Below are 15,847 nucleotides of genomic sequence, written 5' to 3' on the forward strand. Positions count from 1 at the left end.
CCCATACGGAAACTCCAATTCAAAAAAGCCTCATCCTTTGTAAAAACCTACAATACTACTATAATATACTTAAAAAAATATTTTCATCTGCAAAGGTCAATAGGGCGTGGCAAAAGCAGAACTTAAAGAATACATAAGACTACATGCTACTACATTGCGCTGGCTGCACTACGTGCAGTGCACGTCGTGCACGCTGTTCCCCCAACTTTGATTTTGCAGTTGCGCTAGCAGTAGAGCTTTAGCTATCGTATTTCGATATAAGCGGAGTAACCGTGCCACCGCTATCAGATTATAAAATTTAAAAAGTTTTATCAAATATTGGTTAGTTCGGAAACAAACATTTAGCTCCGAAAGAACCACTTTTTAAAATCGAAGATTCGGATAGATACTTACAAAATAGCAAAAAATTTTTTTAATTTGGTTAAGCGGTGGCATGGATTACCGCATGCGTGCTTCACTTATGTACACTCCTCGAATCGGTCCACAGCTTCTTATGTTTGTTATTTCTTATTTTTTATGTATATGTTTCCTTATGTCTCCTTTTTATTGTTGGTTCAAACCTAAACGCAACAGATAAGCTCGCTTACACATACCGCCTGCAACATCACTGCCGACATCGGTAGAATCTCACAAGCAGATGACCTTTTACCTTGAAGCAAGCTCTCTATGCGACACTTACTACTGGTTTCGTTAAGGTTTACAGACTACAAGAAAGCCATCCGGTTTTAATTTAAACGAAAGCACCGTAAAACAGCGGAGCATATAGGGAGCTTCGTCGTTCTTTGGGGTTGCAGTAATCATACACTAATCATACACGCTCTGGTTCTTCATATTATCCACTTTGTAGATGCGGTACATGGTCACCATGAAGCACTTAGCGGACGGGCTCATCTGCAAAAGTATGATGTTGTCATGCGTTTGTAAGACAGGTCAGCCAAGCCGAGGCCAATACCAGCGAACCACGGCCGTAATTACCTCGTCAAAGTACAGATTAAGCTGGGTGTCCTTGTTGATACGTACGGCTTTCGCAGTGCTTCTACCGTGTGCGGCAGTTGCTTAACCTCCTCTTCATCAAACTGATAACCCGACAGTGCATTGACCTCCACAACCGCCATATTGCTACCACCATCTTTCAAATATCTGCAACATCTTCATTAGTAAGATTTGCTGACCGCTGTAGTGCTGACCGACAAAATGTTTACCCGACAATCTGTTTGAAACGAGCAAAACGAAAATCGTAGTTATGGTTGAACACCGGCGAACTGTTTTCGACATTATTTGGACATATAAGCTAATTTCCCAAAACCCAGTCAGAAAGAAAAATACTAAAAAGTCTGAGAAAAAACTTAGGAGGCATGAGAAACACTTAGGAATTTAAGGAATTTTAATAATTAGGAACCAGTCTAACAAATAAGTTGCCGGACAACCAGATTCTTTTGGCAAAACGTCACTCAACAATATCACAGGAACGGATTGTCGGATCGTCAGTGAAAAGTGTGAGTCAGCAATATGTCGGTCAACAAATTAGCAGGAAGCAGAAGACGGTCGGTGACTTGACTGTAAACCCACGAGACGCAAGTGGTTGACAGACTACTGTACTCACGCTGCACAAATATTAAGCGGGAAACTTTCGCCGATGCGGTGGCGTATGTGACATTGAGATCAAACACCGTATCCTCTTTCCGCTCGACAACGTGATATGTCCAGCTGAAGTACGCTACGGCGACTCCGCTGCCTCTGGCATGGATTACGATATCGTCTGGTTTGGCCTGAAACTCAACTGACTAAGTCACTATAGAGGTTCCAGGAGTCACAGCAAAATCTCTTTTCTCAATTCCATCGGTAACATGGATGTGCAGAGATGGCGAGGTGTTGAACATGGCTGCAAACTCTGCTAACGCTTGTAGCGCCACCACGGTATCATAAAAAAGCTGGAAATATTCCGAAAAGACAGCTTTGCAAGGAAATCTGACTATACGTACCGCTGTGGAATAGAAGCCACCTTCCGCATTCTGCTTCGATATCAACCAGTTTGCGATGTTCAGCGACGTGTTGAACTGTGAATTGGCCAAGTACGCCAATAAAGCGTAAGCGATGGCTTCCACATCTCTCGCAGGGACTGCGGGCGAATGCGAGGAGCAGTGACCATTATCATCGTCCGCTGTGACTGTTGTCCAGTGGATCATATTGGCGTTGTTCACCATTCGATCGTCCAGGAAACGAACCGCATCAGCTGCCTTGGAACTGTTGGCTTTAGTCAATGCGTACGCTGTAATAGCTAAAGCGTATAAATCATTCTTCACATTCCTCAACTGCGATTCCAGATATGTCAGCGCTTTCGGTAGCGCTTCGTCCAATAGGTCGACGCCCGATTTCCCAGTGCTGTTGCACTGCAAAAACGCCAGAAGAGTGAACGCCGTCAAGGAGACAGCGTTGGCAGCGCCACCTGGGTTAGGTTTATCGATGAAATTTCCACTGTCTCCAAAAGATCCACTTTCCAACTGCTGTCCGAGGAGGTAATCTAGGGCGCCCCGAATAACCGTGTCGTCAATGATAGGCAGGAAGGCGGCAGCTTCAGCAAAGTCCCGCGCGACATACGCCGTCAGCCATGTGGAGCCCTTGGGGGTCAGATTGTCCCCACGTGCTGTAGGAATTGTCGTAGCGCCAGTACGTTAACTGCCTTTGATATCCTAGCTGGATGTTTTTCAGCAGCTGCTGTTGTTTCTCATAGATCACGGCTTGCGTGGTATCGAAAATCTTGTTTATTATTTCTTGTTCTTTTAAGACATAGACTGCACGGTTTGATTCTGAAATGTCCAAGACGCAGGTGTTTGAGTATAACATAGGAGTCTACGAAGAAGGCAGCTCGGGTCTCAAAGCCTGAATTTTGTGTAAAGCCGCTGGACTGCCTTCCGTTTGTGTCTAGGCAGCCATATCGCGTTGGCCAACTTGGCTGGGATTGGGGAAAACTTTTATGTTCTTGAATAGTAAATTTTTTGGACTTCAGCGGGAAATTAGTAAAAATGGCAACCGCCCAGGGAAGCGTTGTAACGTTAAATGGGTCAAACCACTGCGAACGACAGCTCCTTGAGAAATAGCTTTGAGCAATTGAAATCATCGAATTGCAGTTCGGTGCTCGAAGACTGTGTTACGTCTTGCTTTTCAAATCCTCTTCTATTCTTGAAGCCAAATATGGAATTTTGATAATTTATAGATTCATTAAAAACTATGGAATAATACGTGTGTAACCGTCCAAAACGTCCGGACGTCTGAGACGTCCGGCGGACGTTTTGGCGACTAAACCGTCAAAAACGTCCGGGGGCCGCCAAAACGTCCGCCGTAAATTTTGCCCACCCGATTTTTTTGTGTTTGCGTCGGATCGCAGCCGGATCGGTAATTCGTAGCCGGACATTTCAGCCTGACCGGTAATTCGTAGCCGGACGTTTCTGCCTGACCGGTGATTCGTTGCCGGACGTTTTGGCCTGACCGGTAATTCGTAGCCGGACGTTTCTGCCTGACCGGTAATTCGTAGCCGGACGTTCCTGCCTGACTGGTAATTCGTAGCCGGACGTTTCTGCCTGACCGGTAATTCGGACCCGGACGTTTCTGCCTGACTGGTAATTCGTAGCCGGACGTTTCAGCCTGACTGGTAATTCGTAGCCGGACGTTTCTGCCTGACCGGTAATTCGTCGCCGGACGTTTCAGCCTGACTGGTAATTCGTAGCCGGACGTTTCTGCCTGACTGGTAATTCGTAGCCGGACGTTTCTGCCTGACCGGTAATTCGGAGCCGGACGTTTTTGCCTGACCGGTAATTCGTAGCCGGACGTTTCAGACTGACTGGTAATTCGTAGCCGGATGTTTCAGCCTGACTGGTAATTCGTAGCCGGCCTTCTCTACCGGACCGGTGGTTTATAACAAGACGTTTCGACCTGACTGGTACGGATTTTTCTTCTTAATTTGGGCTTTAATCAAAACCTTTTTTCCTAGAACTTGGATTCTTACCTTATCTTTTCTGAGTTTTCACGCTTCTTTGCCGTTTCTCAGTTGTTAGGCCCCTGTACGCTTTTTGTGTACCTTATTTAAAACAAGTTCGCACCGATTTGCTTTTATTTATCTTAGATTTACATATTGCCGATATCTGAACCTCATATACGGAACGTTTCATACCAAAAAAAAGCTGGAGCGTTTTTGTTTCTTCTTGTAGTCACTCTAGTCATCTGTAGATAATCTGTAGACGCCCTGTCATCCAGAAAAGCCTAAAAAACAGGTGACTACAGCATGTCTGCAGTGGTGTCTAGGGTCTGTCTACGGATGACTCCCGGCATATTCACGATACAAGCCGAGCATCTAGCTGAACTTAGAAATGGCAGGCTGTATACAGCGTTAGACTTCAGCAGTCACCCTGTAGAAACCTGTATACATCCAAAAAATTCTGAGAAATTATGGGACTACAGTATGTTTACAGTGGTGTCTACGGATGACTTCCGGTGTGTACAAGCAGAGTATCCAGCTGGATCCAGGGAAGGCTGGCTGTATACAGTGGTCGACGGCTGTAGACAACCTGAAAACACCGTTGTAGACATCCTGTATACATCCTAAGAAAACCTAACAAACCCAAGAAGCCAGGTGACTACCGATAGGACTACATCTTGCCTACAGCCAGTATATAGATGTCAATTGTGAATACGAGAACAGAAAGAACAATTCGCTTTTTCTTTGGTATAAAACGTGCCACAGGTGTGAACGTGAAGGTTAACTTGTTCATCTTTTAAGGTTGACTCATTCGGAAACTAGTTGCAAAGAACTGGTGTTGAAATATTGAAAACTTGCACTTTTTCATTTGTCGGTTGATTAATTTCGTAGACAGCAACATTACTGGAGCATCAAGCAATAAAAATGGTGCAAAAGAAACAGTGGTCTACGCGTCTTGTGAATTTTGTCGTCGGCGTCTGGTCATGACTCTGGCAATGCGATCTCCTTGGCTCGCTGTGATTATGTCGAGTCCGAGCGCCACTTTTTCCTCTGGTTCCGATTTCTCTGCAAGGAAGTACCCATGTAAAAAAGTTATGCTTCTTTTCACTTCGACCGTCTTTACAGTTTTAAAATGTCGGTCATTAAATTTTATTGAATTGATCACGCAGTTTACTAGTTGGTCTGCCAATATATTTTTTCTCACTTTTGCATTCGCTGCAGTTCCAGTTTTTCACTTTAAGTTTGCTGGGGTCCTGAGCCTTGACTTTGGTGACACAGGAACGATGAAAAACCTTGTTGCATTTCACGCATGTCCAGATTAGCTCTGCGTCATATAACAAAGGCATTCTGCAACGGCATATCAACCGTAACGAAACTTCGTTGGTTACGCCGGATTTGCTGCTTATCATTCTGGTTTTGCTCGGAAAAGGAGTCAGTTTCTTGCTATCCAGACACGTTACCAAATGATTTCTCATCACCTATAAAAATGTATCACCATTACGGTCGAACGGTCAACAGAAATCAAAAGCGCAACTTTACCTTTTTATTGTATTCTTTTTACAGGGGTCGAATCCGTAGAACATATCCGTGAGGCAGGCATTGCATAAATTCCAGAATTGTGCAGTTCATCTTCAAGGTTGATGTCTTTCCAGCGCAACCGCATGACGTCGGTTTGAGCAAACCGAAAGAGCGACGCGATTTGCGACTCCACAAAAATGTCCGTATATGGTGTTAAGCAGTCGTAAACGTCCACAATATCTGAAGAGTCTCCATGATTATTTGATACAATGATCCATCTGGTGTCCGAAAGTTGCAAAAGCTGCGTTTTTCGACGTTCGTTTCCAAGGCCGATACCGCAGTCATGCCTCCGCAATTCGACAATAGAGTCAATGGTGTTTTTTTCCGGCGTCTTCTGGTTCTCGGAAATCAACAGGAATCGGTAGCATTAAGGCCGAAGGAAACTGATGATTTAGCAGCCATTGAACGGCTCTCATCACATTACTTGAAACGAGCCCTCTTTCCTCACGTAATGCAATCCAATCCTCGTACGTAAGCATCAGACTTTCATGCACTTCATACCACAATACCTTTCTATCCATTTCAGTTCCTAAAGAGAAGCTGCCGTTAAGTCATTGTTCTGTAGGTACCCTCTATACACATAATTGTCAATTTTATTTTAAGTTCTGTTCACAGGAAAACTGTGCATTAATTGCGAAGGAGCCAAGGTTTTATACAGTATGGAAATCGAATCAGTATTATCTTTTAGGAACAACTCACTTTTATCCTGCTCAAGTTTAGACAGTGTTGTTTTTGCGGTGAGTCTTTCCTTCAACACAAACCAGGCTTCGGGGTGAATGAAGTGCATGACTGATGCTTCCAGATTTCCAAGCCTGGAAAACATCAGTTGTTTCTTTTCCTTCGGCCGCAGCGACGATAGGGTGTGTATAACGCTGTCGGGTCGCAATGCTCCGCGGAATCCCACAAGATCGGCGTTGGTGAGTGTGTCGCTCAGTAGATCGAGCTCCAGCGCGTTTACGGATTGCTCGGTGAACATTTCTTTGAGGACGTCCAGTCCTGACAAGAGTAAATTACACTGTCGGATCGATACTTTGTCGTTTGAGGATGGCAGCGGTAAAGTTTCTTTAGGTGTGTCAAACGATTCTGCTTGGTTCAGCGATGCAACTGGGTTGGGTTGCTCAGATCCACTAAAATCTTGAACTGATTGCGGCAACAGCAACTGGTTAGATGTTGTACCACTTGAGTTGCTGATCTCTACAAGTGCATGTTTGTTGTAATTATACAGCTCACTTGACCTTTCTGTAGGATTATTATCGCACAGTCAAAATTACAAAAGAAAAATGGAGGTCGGTTTACGGGTCGGTATGCATTAACGCATTTTGGAAATCGAGCTGTACATAAACAACTAAAGTAGATGAAGAGTAAATTAGAGCTATTCCGCCTACCAAACTCACTTTCATTGGCGCAAATCGAGCATTTCCAGCTTTTGTTACGATTCAGCTTATCCGTTTTCTTAGATTTTGAAACGCACGCTTGATGATACTCTTTTGAGCACTTCGCACATTTTACGGTCCATTCGATGCTGTACATTTTTGGCATTCGGCAATCGCACATAATCGGGACCACTTCGGTAACCGCATCCCGCTTTGGCTTTACTGGTACGCTGGGGAAAAGCGTAAACCGTTCCTCTTCTAGGCAGCGCAAGAAATGCGGACGCATGTCCTGTGTTGAAGTAAACAGAATTAAATTTCGTTTTCTAGACACAAATTGCATGTTCACTGTGAGCTAGAAGGTTACCTCATTGTTGTATTCTCTGGTGGCTGGATCAGCACCGAAACATCTCTCCACCAGGTTTGCCACGGAATACAATCCACAGTCAGTGCCGTTAGGCTGTGTCGGCATCTTTGGAATTATAATTTTGAAACTGTCTTCGGTAAATCGAAATACTGACGCGATTTGTTGTTTCATTACTTCTCCGCATCCCAGCGATGGAAGACTAGTGACAAAATAAGTTAAGCTCAACATGAGTCGGGAATACGGCCAAGCAATTTTGAAACTTCTCAGAGACCGTACGAGTTGTGTTATTATCTAAGTCGGTGTTCCTGAATCACTTTCGGAGTTTCATTTTTGCGGCCACATCCATGTTTGTTTCGTTAGTCTGTAAGCTCTCACTGCCAGTGGCGATTCCCACAGGCAGTGACAGCTTTTTATTTCAATAATGGAAACTTGCAATTTCCACTGTTGCGCCCAGGAACGTAGTTTGCTTACTAAATTATTGGCGATTTAATCGGCATCGTCCAGTACACACTTAGTAATATGCCTGAACGAGATCATACAGAATAAACATTTTAAATTTTATGCACTGAAACGGAATCCATTCTGATTAGTTTTTTCGTCCGTCTAATACGTGCGTTAAAGGTGCATTAAAAAGCTGTTGTAGGCCCTCTAACAACCGCTGAACTTGAACGTAGTCTAAAAAAGGTTGTGGGTTGTGGCTATCCGGTAATATTTAATTACAGTACATGATAACTTAGTATGAGATAACGGGTTCTTTGGGGTGACTGCTACTTGATTGTAACCAGTCGCAGGATACGTTCACTATCAAACAGTTTTTGTGGCTGATGACTTTTGGCTTGATTGCTTTTTGTTTACTGAAACGTCTTGGGTAGTAAACGAAATTCTAGTTGCTTCAAATATGTATCGTCAATCGACATTTCACTTGTGTGTTGGCTTAAGATGTGGCGAGGGATTTCGCCACCGGGAATGTGGGACCAGCATCTTGTTCCTTGTGCATTAACAAGAAAATCACTGGTTCTCAGCAATAAGGTTTTACGTCTGTTTAGCTAACAAAAAGATTAACTGGAAGAAAATTTATCTTGTCCTAACTGATAATTATATCATCATGCACTGCGATCTGAAAGCTCTTCACACTTTCTTGACGTCAAATCGGTATCCAGATGGCCCGACAGACTCTCAAAAGCGTGCTATCCGTCGTCGCCGAGGAAACTTTGCCGTAATCGGAAGAAAGCTCTACTTTTCCGGCGGAAAATCGAAAGGGCCAGATGGTTGTGGATATCCTCTCGTTGTTTTTGACGACGAAGAAAAGATCCGGATTGCTGCAGAGTACCACGGGTATTTGAGGCCTTTCTACTTGTTTTCTCTACTAGATTTTAGCTGAGCAGCCTTTCTGGTTTTGTTTCGAGATACTTGGCATCAGCATACTAATATATAGCCCTTTATATTGAAAATCTTACTCTAAAAGGCAACTGTAACCGGCAAAACCGTCCGCCCCCGAATATACAGTCCGGCAAAACCGTCCGTCCCCGAACATGCACTCCGGCAATACCGTCCGCCTCGAATATGCACTCCGGCAAAACCGTCCGCCCCCGAATATGCACTCTGGGGCGTGCACAAGATCGAATAGAGCATAAAAACCTGGGTGGGCAAAATTTCCGGCGGACGTTTTCTTGGACCGCCGGACGGTTTTGCCGGCTTACAGGCAAAAGCGTCCGGCGGACGGTTCATCCGTCCGGACGATTTTGCCGGTTACAGACGTGACCTGTAGAGACACGATGGCGGATTCGTACATCGACGCGACCTCAAAGTGCGCTGGCGCAGCTGCCGAACGGGCTTTCACTGAGAAGATGGGGAAGTATAAGTCTCTTACGGATCGCTGTTATTTTGTCCCAGTTGCATGCGAGACATTTGGAACTTTTTGTGAGGAAACAATTGTCTTGTTAAAGGAGATTGGTAAGAAATTGTTTATGAGGACCGGCGAGATTCGTTCTACCTGTTTTTTGTTTCAACGTTTGAGCTTGGAAATAATGCGTGGCAATGCTATGAGTGTTTTGTGTACAGTCCCATCTCATGTTAATTGGGACAAATTCTTTATTTGAGTGATTTTTATTGAGCGAAGCTCGCCATGGTGCATAATGCGATTAAAGTTCACTTTATAATAACTTTCTTGGTATCAAAAATCTTTCGATTTTTTCCTTATTCTTTCGAAATGTGTAAGACACAAGTGATTTTGTTTAGCATATGAGTCTTTGGAGAAAAAACCAGCTATCGGTCTCCACGGCTGTTTCAGCTATTTTGCGTTGTAGAACAAGTTGCCGTCTCTTGGTGGCTGGCCGTATTGCACAGGCCTGGTTACGGATAACGAGTTCTGTTTCCCCTTCCTCGGAAGCATCGAGTTCTTTTATCACTTCCTCGTATATATTTTCTAATGATTCCGGCGTCTTGCCCTGGGAAAATTTTTTGTTTTATCTGAATTTATTACTCGTAAGAATTCGCAAAATTTTGCTCAGTTTTCAACATCAAAGCATGGCGATTTGCAAGCCAACGAAAACACAGAACTAGGAATTTTCAGTACTGAATGGTAATTTGATAACAAATTTGATAAAGCGGCTCCAGCGAAACCAAAATCATGAAATTTCTTACACAAAACCAAACAACTACAAAATTCTAAAACAATTTCGACCATTTTCTCCTGCGATTGACAGTATAAGCGTTTGCTAAAAAACTGGCTTGCAAGTTTTCCCAGTAAATCCATTGCTTTTAATAGGTGGGTTTGACATCAATAACTATTTTATCTTTACAATGAGCAATGGTTCCTTTGCCTTGCGCGGTAACATGTAGAAGATTGTTGGCGTTGATCTCGAAGGTGACATCAAACTTGCACTCCCCTTTCTTCCGCGCCGGCAGGTTTGAAATGTCGAATCTGCCAATCTGATATTTGTCCAGAGCAAACCCGCATTTGCTCTGAAAGATTTTAAATGAAACGCCAGTTTGATCATCCTTTGCTGTTACAAAAACTTTGGTGAAACTGCACGGGTACTCTGTCCTAATGGGAATTAGAACAGAGATGCTGCCGTCATATTGCTTCAAACCGTAGTAAAACGGCGTAGTCTCTTGAACCGTGATGGACAGGTTGTTATTTAGAAGGTAGGACTGCATTGCGGCTCCACGTGCAATCATCTCGTCAGGATTTACATCGGCGCAGACAATGTCGTCTCGGCCGAAGAAGCGCCCAAGGTGATGTCTCACAGCTGGCAGTTTGCTGCTACCACCAACCATGATTACTTTACTAATATCCGCTGGAGAATAATCAATCGATTCCAGGGCTCGTTTCACCGGTTTAATGATGTTTTCTAGCAGTGATCCAAACATGCTATCAAAACTGGTCTTGGTAAGAACGGCTTCATATTCTCTGCCGAGTACTGATTCCAATGCATCAATGCTGTCTCGATATATTTGGGCATTCGGAACCGACAAAGCAATTTTTGCTTCTTCCGCAACAAGTTTCAGAGTGGCCAGTATTTTGCTGTCCTTTGAAAAATCACGGTTATGTTTAGCTTTGATGTCCGACAAAAAATACTTAACGATCTCGTTGTCAAAGTCCTCACCACCCAAATACATGTCGCCATCCGTAGTAAGAACTTTGTATTTTTTCCGAGCAATAACCTCCATGATCGTTATGTCCAACGTACCTCCACCGAAGTCAAACACCATTACAGTGCACTGCTCATTCAGCATTTCGCCGTAGGCGATGGCAGCTGCAGTTGGTTCGTGTAGTAGGTTTACATCACTGAAACCTGCTAAAGTAGCGGCCTTTACTGTCGCTGACTTCTGATGTTCCTTAAAATTGGCTGGAACGGTGATCACTGCCTTGGACACTGGTGTACCCAAGAACTGTCTTGCCCCTTCTCTTAATGAGCTCAATAAAGTTGCACTGACTTCTTCAGGACGGATATTCTTCTTCCATTCAGAGTTCCCTTCTGCGGACAACCCTTTTGCCTGTATACCGAATGAAGCAAATTAACAAAATAAAAGATAATATGAATTATGAAGTACACCGTAGTTGGCTGGCACTAAATGACCGCTGACACTTATCTGGTACTAAGCGGGAAACTAAACTCAACCAATTTTACCTCGTTGAAGACACAATCATAATTATCATGTTTTTACAAACATCACCGACTACGTTAGTTACAGAGTACATGTGCTATTTTCTAACTGATAGTCAATAACAGATTTCATCACCTATTGGCTATTAATCTTCAATGACATTGTAGTAATTTAAAAATCTACCTCGTATGCATCGTTTACCGGGATGGCCCAAGATCAAAATGGGTGCAGAAAAACGTGAATACGTGTACAGTAATTTAACAGCATTTAATAGCAGTCGTTCTTACTTCATGCGCGTATTGAGTTTGAGCCATACAGTGGCGGTGTAAATTGTACCCAGTCTTGTCTAGTCATTCAAGAAAAAAATTTGCGTCCAAAATTTAACAAAGAAGCTTCCTTAAGGGGGACTCATTTATAGCAAGAACCGCATTTCTAAATTACGATTTTCTGTGCTGACTGTATCCTTGTTGAAGAAACATTCCTCTATTTGAAACAAGTGAAATATCGGAGAACGGATGAGTCTTTCAGTTCTTATGCATTTTTTTGCGAAGGCTGCCATAAAGACTTACAACAGGCGCTGCTGGCAAATTAACAGCGCGAGACTGATCGCCTGTAGCCGGCAGGAAGGTTGACGGGTTGATGGTTGACGCTCAATGAAGGTCATCAACCTTTTTGCCAGAGATAATCAACCTTTCCCTAAAGGTCATCAACCTTTCTGATCAACCTTTCTCTAAAGGTCGTCGTCGTAGCTGCACAACGTAAATAATCCATTTATCTTTCTGCTCACTGCTTATCTGTCTAAGGTTTTTTAACACTTACTTTCTTAAAATTTCTGTTATCCATTGAATTAAAAATGGCGCCATGGTGTGCATCTGGAGACATTTTGGTCATATGAAATCACCATGCGTCGTAATAATAATTATGCGCTCAGAGTGGCCGAAGCCATACTGCAGGGACTTTGTGTTCAGTGCTGAGCACAAGTTCTCTTGCCGGCACACTGTCACATTACCGCTCTATCCCTTGAACCAGGTGAACCTATAGAGCCACATAGAACCACCATTAAGCAAATTTTCTTAATATTTTGTTAATGAGTGAGGTTGCGCTTGCTTCGATGGTGGCTCAACGGTGGTTCTATGTGGTTCCATAGGTGCCAGTTCTTATTACACCTAGGTTGTTGAATCCTAATTGGTTCAGAACCAAGTGAACCACTCGTGTCCTGGTCTATAGGTTCATTCCCATAGAACCTCTAATGTCCTAACTTGGACATTCCATGTTGCTTTTCTGTAGACTAGTGTTTTTAACTCAAAATATAGAACGTCAGTGCTTCGGGCATTTTGAGAGTAAAAAAAATAGCGTTTTTCCAGATCGAACAGATTCTAGGGTCAAATTTTATAAATGGTGCCCGCCGCAAAGCGTCCTATGCTGGATGCCCAACTGCCCATTTCGTCTTACTCTACTCATTTCCGCTTTCTGAATGCCGCCTGCTTGATACGGCTTAATTACAGCGTACTTTTGTGCCGCTAGTAATTTGGTCGGGATTAACAACTAAGATCTTACTAATTTTATCCTTTCAGTAAGACAGTTATAGACATGGAAGCGCAGTAGAGACATGCATTTTCGCATTAATGTACTACTCAGACTAGATAAAGTTAGTGTGTTTTACTCACAAATCAAAATGAAACAATTGAAATGTAGCTGACTGGTGGCATGGTGCTGTGAGGCATCTTCAGCACATTTAAGATAATGTTGTGTTTCTACTTTCTACGTGGTAAAACCCGACCACCAATCTCCTGACCTTTGCAGAAAAGTGGATACCCCTTACAAAAAGGTTGATGACTTTTAGAGAAAGGTTGAAAACGTCTGGCAGAAAGGTTGATGACCTTTAGAGAAAGGTTGACGACGTCTGGCAGAAAGGTTGATGACCTTTAGAAAAACGTTGACGACGTCTGGCAGAAAGGTTGATAACCTTTAGAGAAAGGTTGACGACGTCTGGCAGAAAGGTTGATGACCTTTAGAGAAAGGTTTACCACGTGGGGCAGGAAGGTTGATGACCTTTAGAGAAAGGTTGATGACCTTCATTGAGCATCAACCATCAACTCATCAACCTTCCTGCCGGCTACAATCGCCTGTCTGCTTCCTGTCGAGCAGTCAGACGAGCGATGGTATTATTAGCCGTCTAGCGGTCAAGTAAAGCTGACCGCCGTCTAAAGACGTAGGAAATTGGATTTTGGTAACCTGTTTTTTTTTTGTATTTTGTAAAAGTGTGCCGATATATCGGTAAGGTGATCAATTTGGCATCCTGGAGCACTTCAAAATTCATTTGAAATTCATTTGTTTGTGGTAGGCCGAAGTCCGCTTCCTACCATTGTGGAAAGTATGCTACACCAGCTGAGGCCAGTTCTGGCATGATTAGATACTGTTTGTAAAACAAGTATATTTAAATATGTGTTTTTCCACTTTTTAAATCTTAGAATTTAAAATGCATCTGTATAAACACTACTGTAGTGGATGCGATAAAGTAAAAAGTATGCTATCTGATAGCACTTTTACTTTTGACATAACTATGATCTTGTAATTGGCAATTTACAGTAGTTAAAACTTAAAAATGAAGGTATTTTATGTAAGTAATTATTATAAATTAACCCCCTTAATTCAATATATACAGGTCAGTGAATCTCTTTGGTATAAAAGTTTAAGAAATTAAATGTTCTTCACTCTCAAAATCGGAAAAAAGCATTTTTCAAGAAACATTTTTGGCAGTTTTGCCAAAGATGTTTGATGATAAATAAAAATCAATTGTTCCATCTAAAAATTAGCTGTGTACGCTTTTTTTCGCAAGTTTTCCTATGTTTTCTTAAAATTTTTTGTTTTTTTTATGTTTTCAGTGTCACCTATTTCCACCCTAATAATAAGTAGATTATCCATAATTGTTGATAAATGAATGTTCATCGCGTAGCGTCATGAAAGTCGATTACTGTAACGAGCGAAATAAGTACTCATATAACGCAATGGAGTCTGTAAAAGGCACATGTTCCACCGGTTACTGATTCGAACAGTTACTTGCGTAAACTAAACAGCAAAAATTAAAAACATCTTTCTAATTTTAAAGCTATTGCAAGCTGTTATTCGTTAACCCCATTTTCATTGTTTAAATTATGCTATTGTTTAAATTTTGACTGTAAAGCAATGTGTCCATGCTTATCCCTTGTGTTAATTCGATAACTATAGCCTAATCCTATTAAAGTAATTTCACTTTGATTTTCCTCAGTATATTGTTATAAAAAAGCTTCCTTTTTTCTTTGATACTTCATTTTATGGTACGTTATTAAAAATTCTTTTCGTCTTTTATTGAAAACTATTACTGCGCAAGCAGTGTGACTAGTTAAACGTTAAACTACCGTTTTCTTGTCATAATGGACCTTCGTTTCGCTTTGTTCAATTACAGGTGTATTGTACAATGTTATCGGGACCAATTTGCTTTCGTAAAGTGCTACACGTACAAAGTAATCTTGGTACTGTGATAGTCCATGGCGAGGGGTACGGCTACCACAATCTACATCGCGTTGTAGTAGAATTAATCAACCAAAATTGAAAAAACAGCTGTTATCGGAGGTGGCAAACTGGAAATGCTCAACCCACGGGGGTCGCGGGCTACCCGTACTAGCTGTGTTTAATGCGGCTCACTGCAGCGTTTTTACAAAGGGATTTTTCGTTCGTCGTTTGACAGCTCAATTGTTGTAGTATTTACAGTTGTTACATATGTAGCTACTAGGAGTACCTAGACTGATCAGACGCTTACTTCGCGAGGGTAATTTAATTACGCAGCAGTTACTTTAAGAAATAACTTCAAAGAAGTTCATCTGTACCTGTATGACGGGCACGCCGCTGTCCTCAAATATTTTAAAGGGCATGCGCTGAATTTCACTTTGCACAGCAGGATCAGAATATCCGCGTCCAATCAATCTTTTGGCATTGCGAATTGTACTGTTGGCTTTCTTGGGACTCTGCTTTTTGGCAGATTTTCCGACGACAGTAATCCCGTTCTCTTCGTAACGCACCCAGCTAGGCGTAGTGTTGTCTCCTTCTTTGTTTTTTACAAGTTGGGCAACGCGATTAGGTCTCTGTACATATACACAGCAGTGTGTGGTGCCCAGGTCGATGCCTACTCCGTCAGCCATGATATGCTTCAACAGTTTTCAAAGCCAACGATTTATAGTTGCGAATCTTTATTACACTTTACTTTTGTGAAACTGCGACATGCGATTTTTGAGTTATATATGTAAACAGCAGCGCAACTGCACGCTACTTGCTTTCCTGAACGCGAAAACTGGCTTATATAATACTTCGCTCGCACAAATACTGGAAGTTGATACTAACCACCCATCAGGTTAGTGAGTAATTAGACAAAGAGCAAAATTTTCACTTGTCCCGCCTATCGGGAGCACGCTC

The 15,847-nt window shown here is 42.5% G+C and overlaps 1 protein-coding gene across 1 annotated transcript; it reads right to left on the minus strand.

The window, feature by feature from the left end:
• Positions 1-9,770: 9,770 nt before the first annotated feature.
• Positions 9,771-15,838, minus strand: LOC129587796 (heat shock 70 kDa protein C-like). Its single transcript, XM_055481752.1, has 2 exons — positions 15,265-15,838; positions 9,771-11,287 (listed from the first exon to the last, which is right to left on the minus strand). The coding sequence occupies exons 1-2, from the start codon at positions 15,574-15,576 to the stop codon at positions 10,049-10,051; spliced, it is 1,551 nt and encodes a 516-aa protein (XP_055337727.1). The 5' UTR covers positions 15,577-15,838; the 3' UTR covers positions 9,771-10,048.
• Between the last annotated feature and the right edge of the window lie 9 nt (positions 15,839-15,847).

This window comes from Paramacrobiotus metropolitanus, unplaced genomic scaffold (assembly GCF_019649055.1).
Source record: "Paramacrobiotus metropolitanus isolate TYO unplaced genomic scaffold, Prichtersi_v1.0 Parri_scaffold0000001, whole genome shotgun sequence".
NCBI classification, from domain to species: Eukaryota; Metazoa; Tardigrada; class Eutardigrada; order Parachela; family Macrobiotidae; genus Paramacrobiotus; species Paramacrobiotus metropolitanus.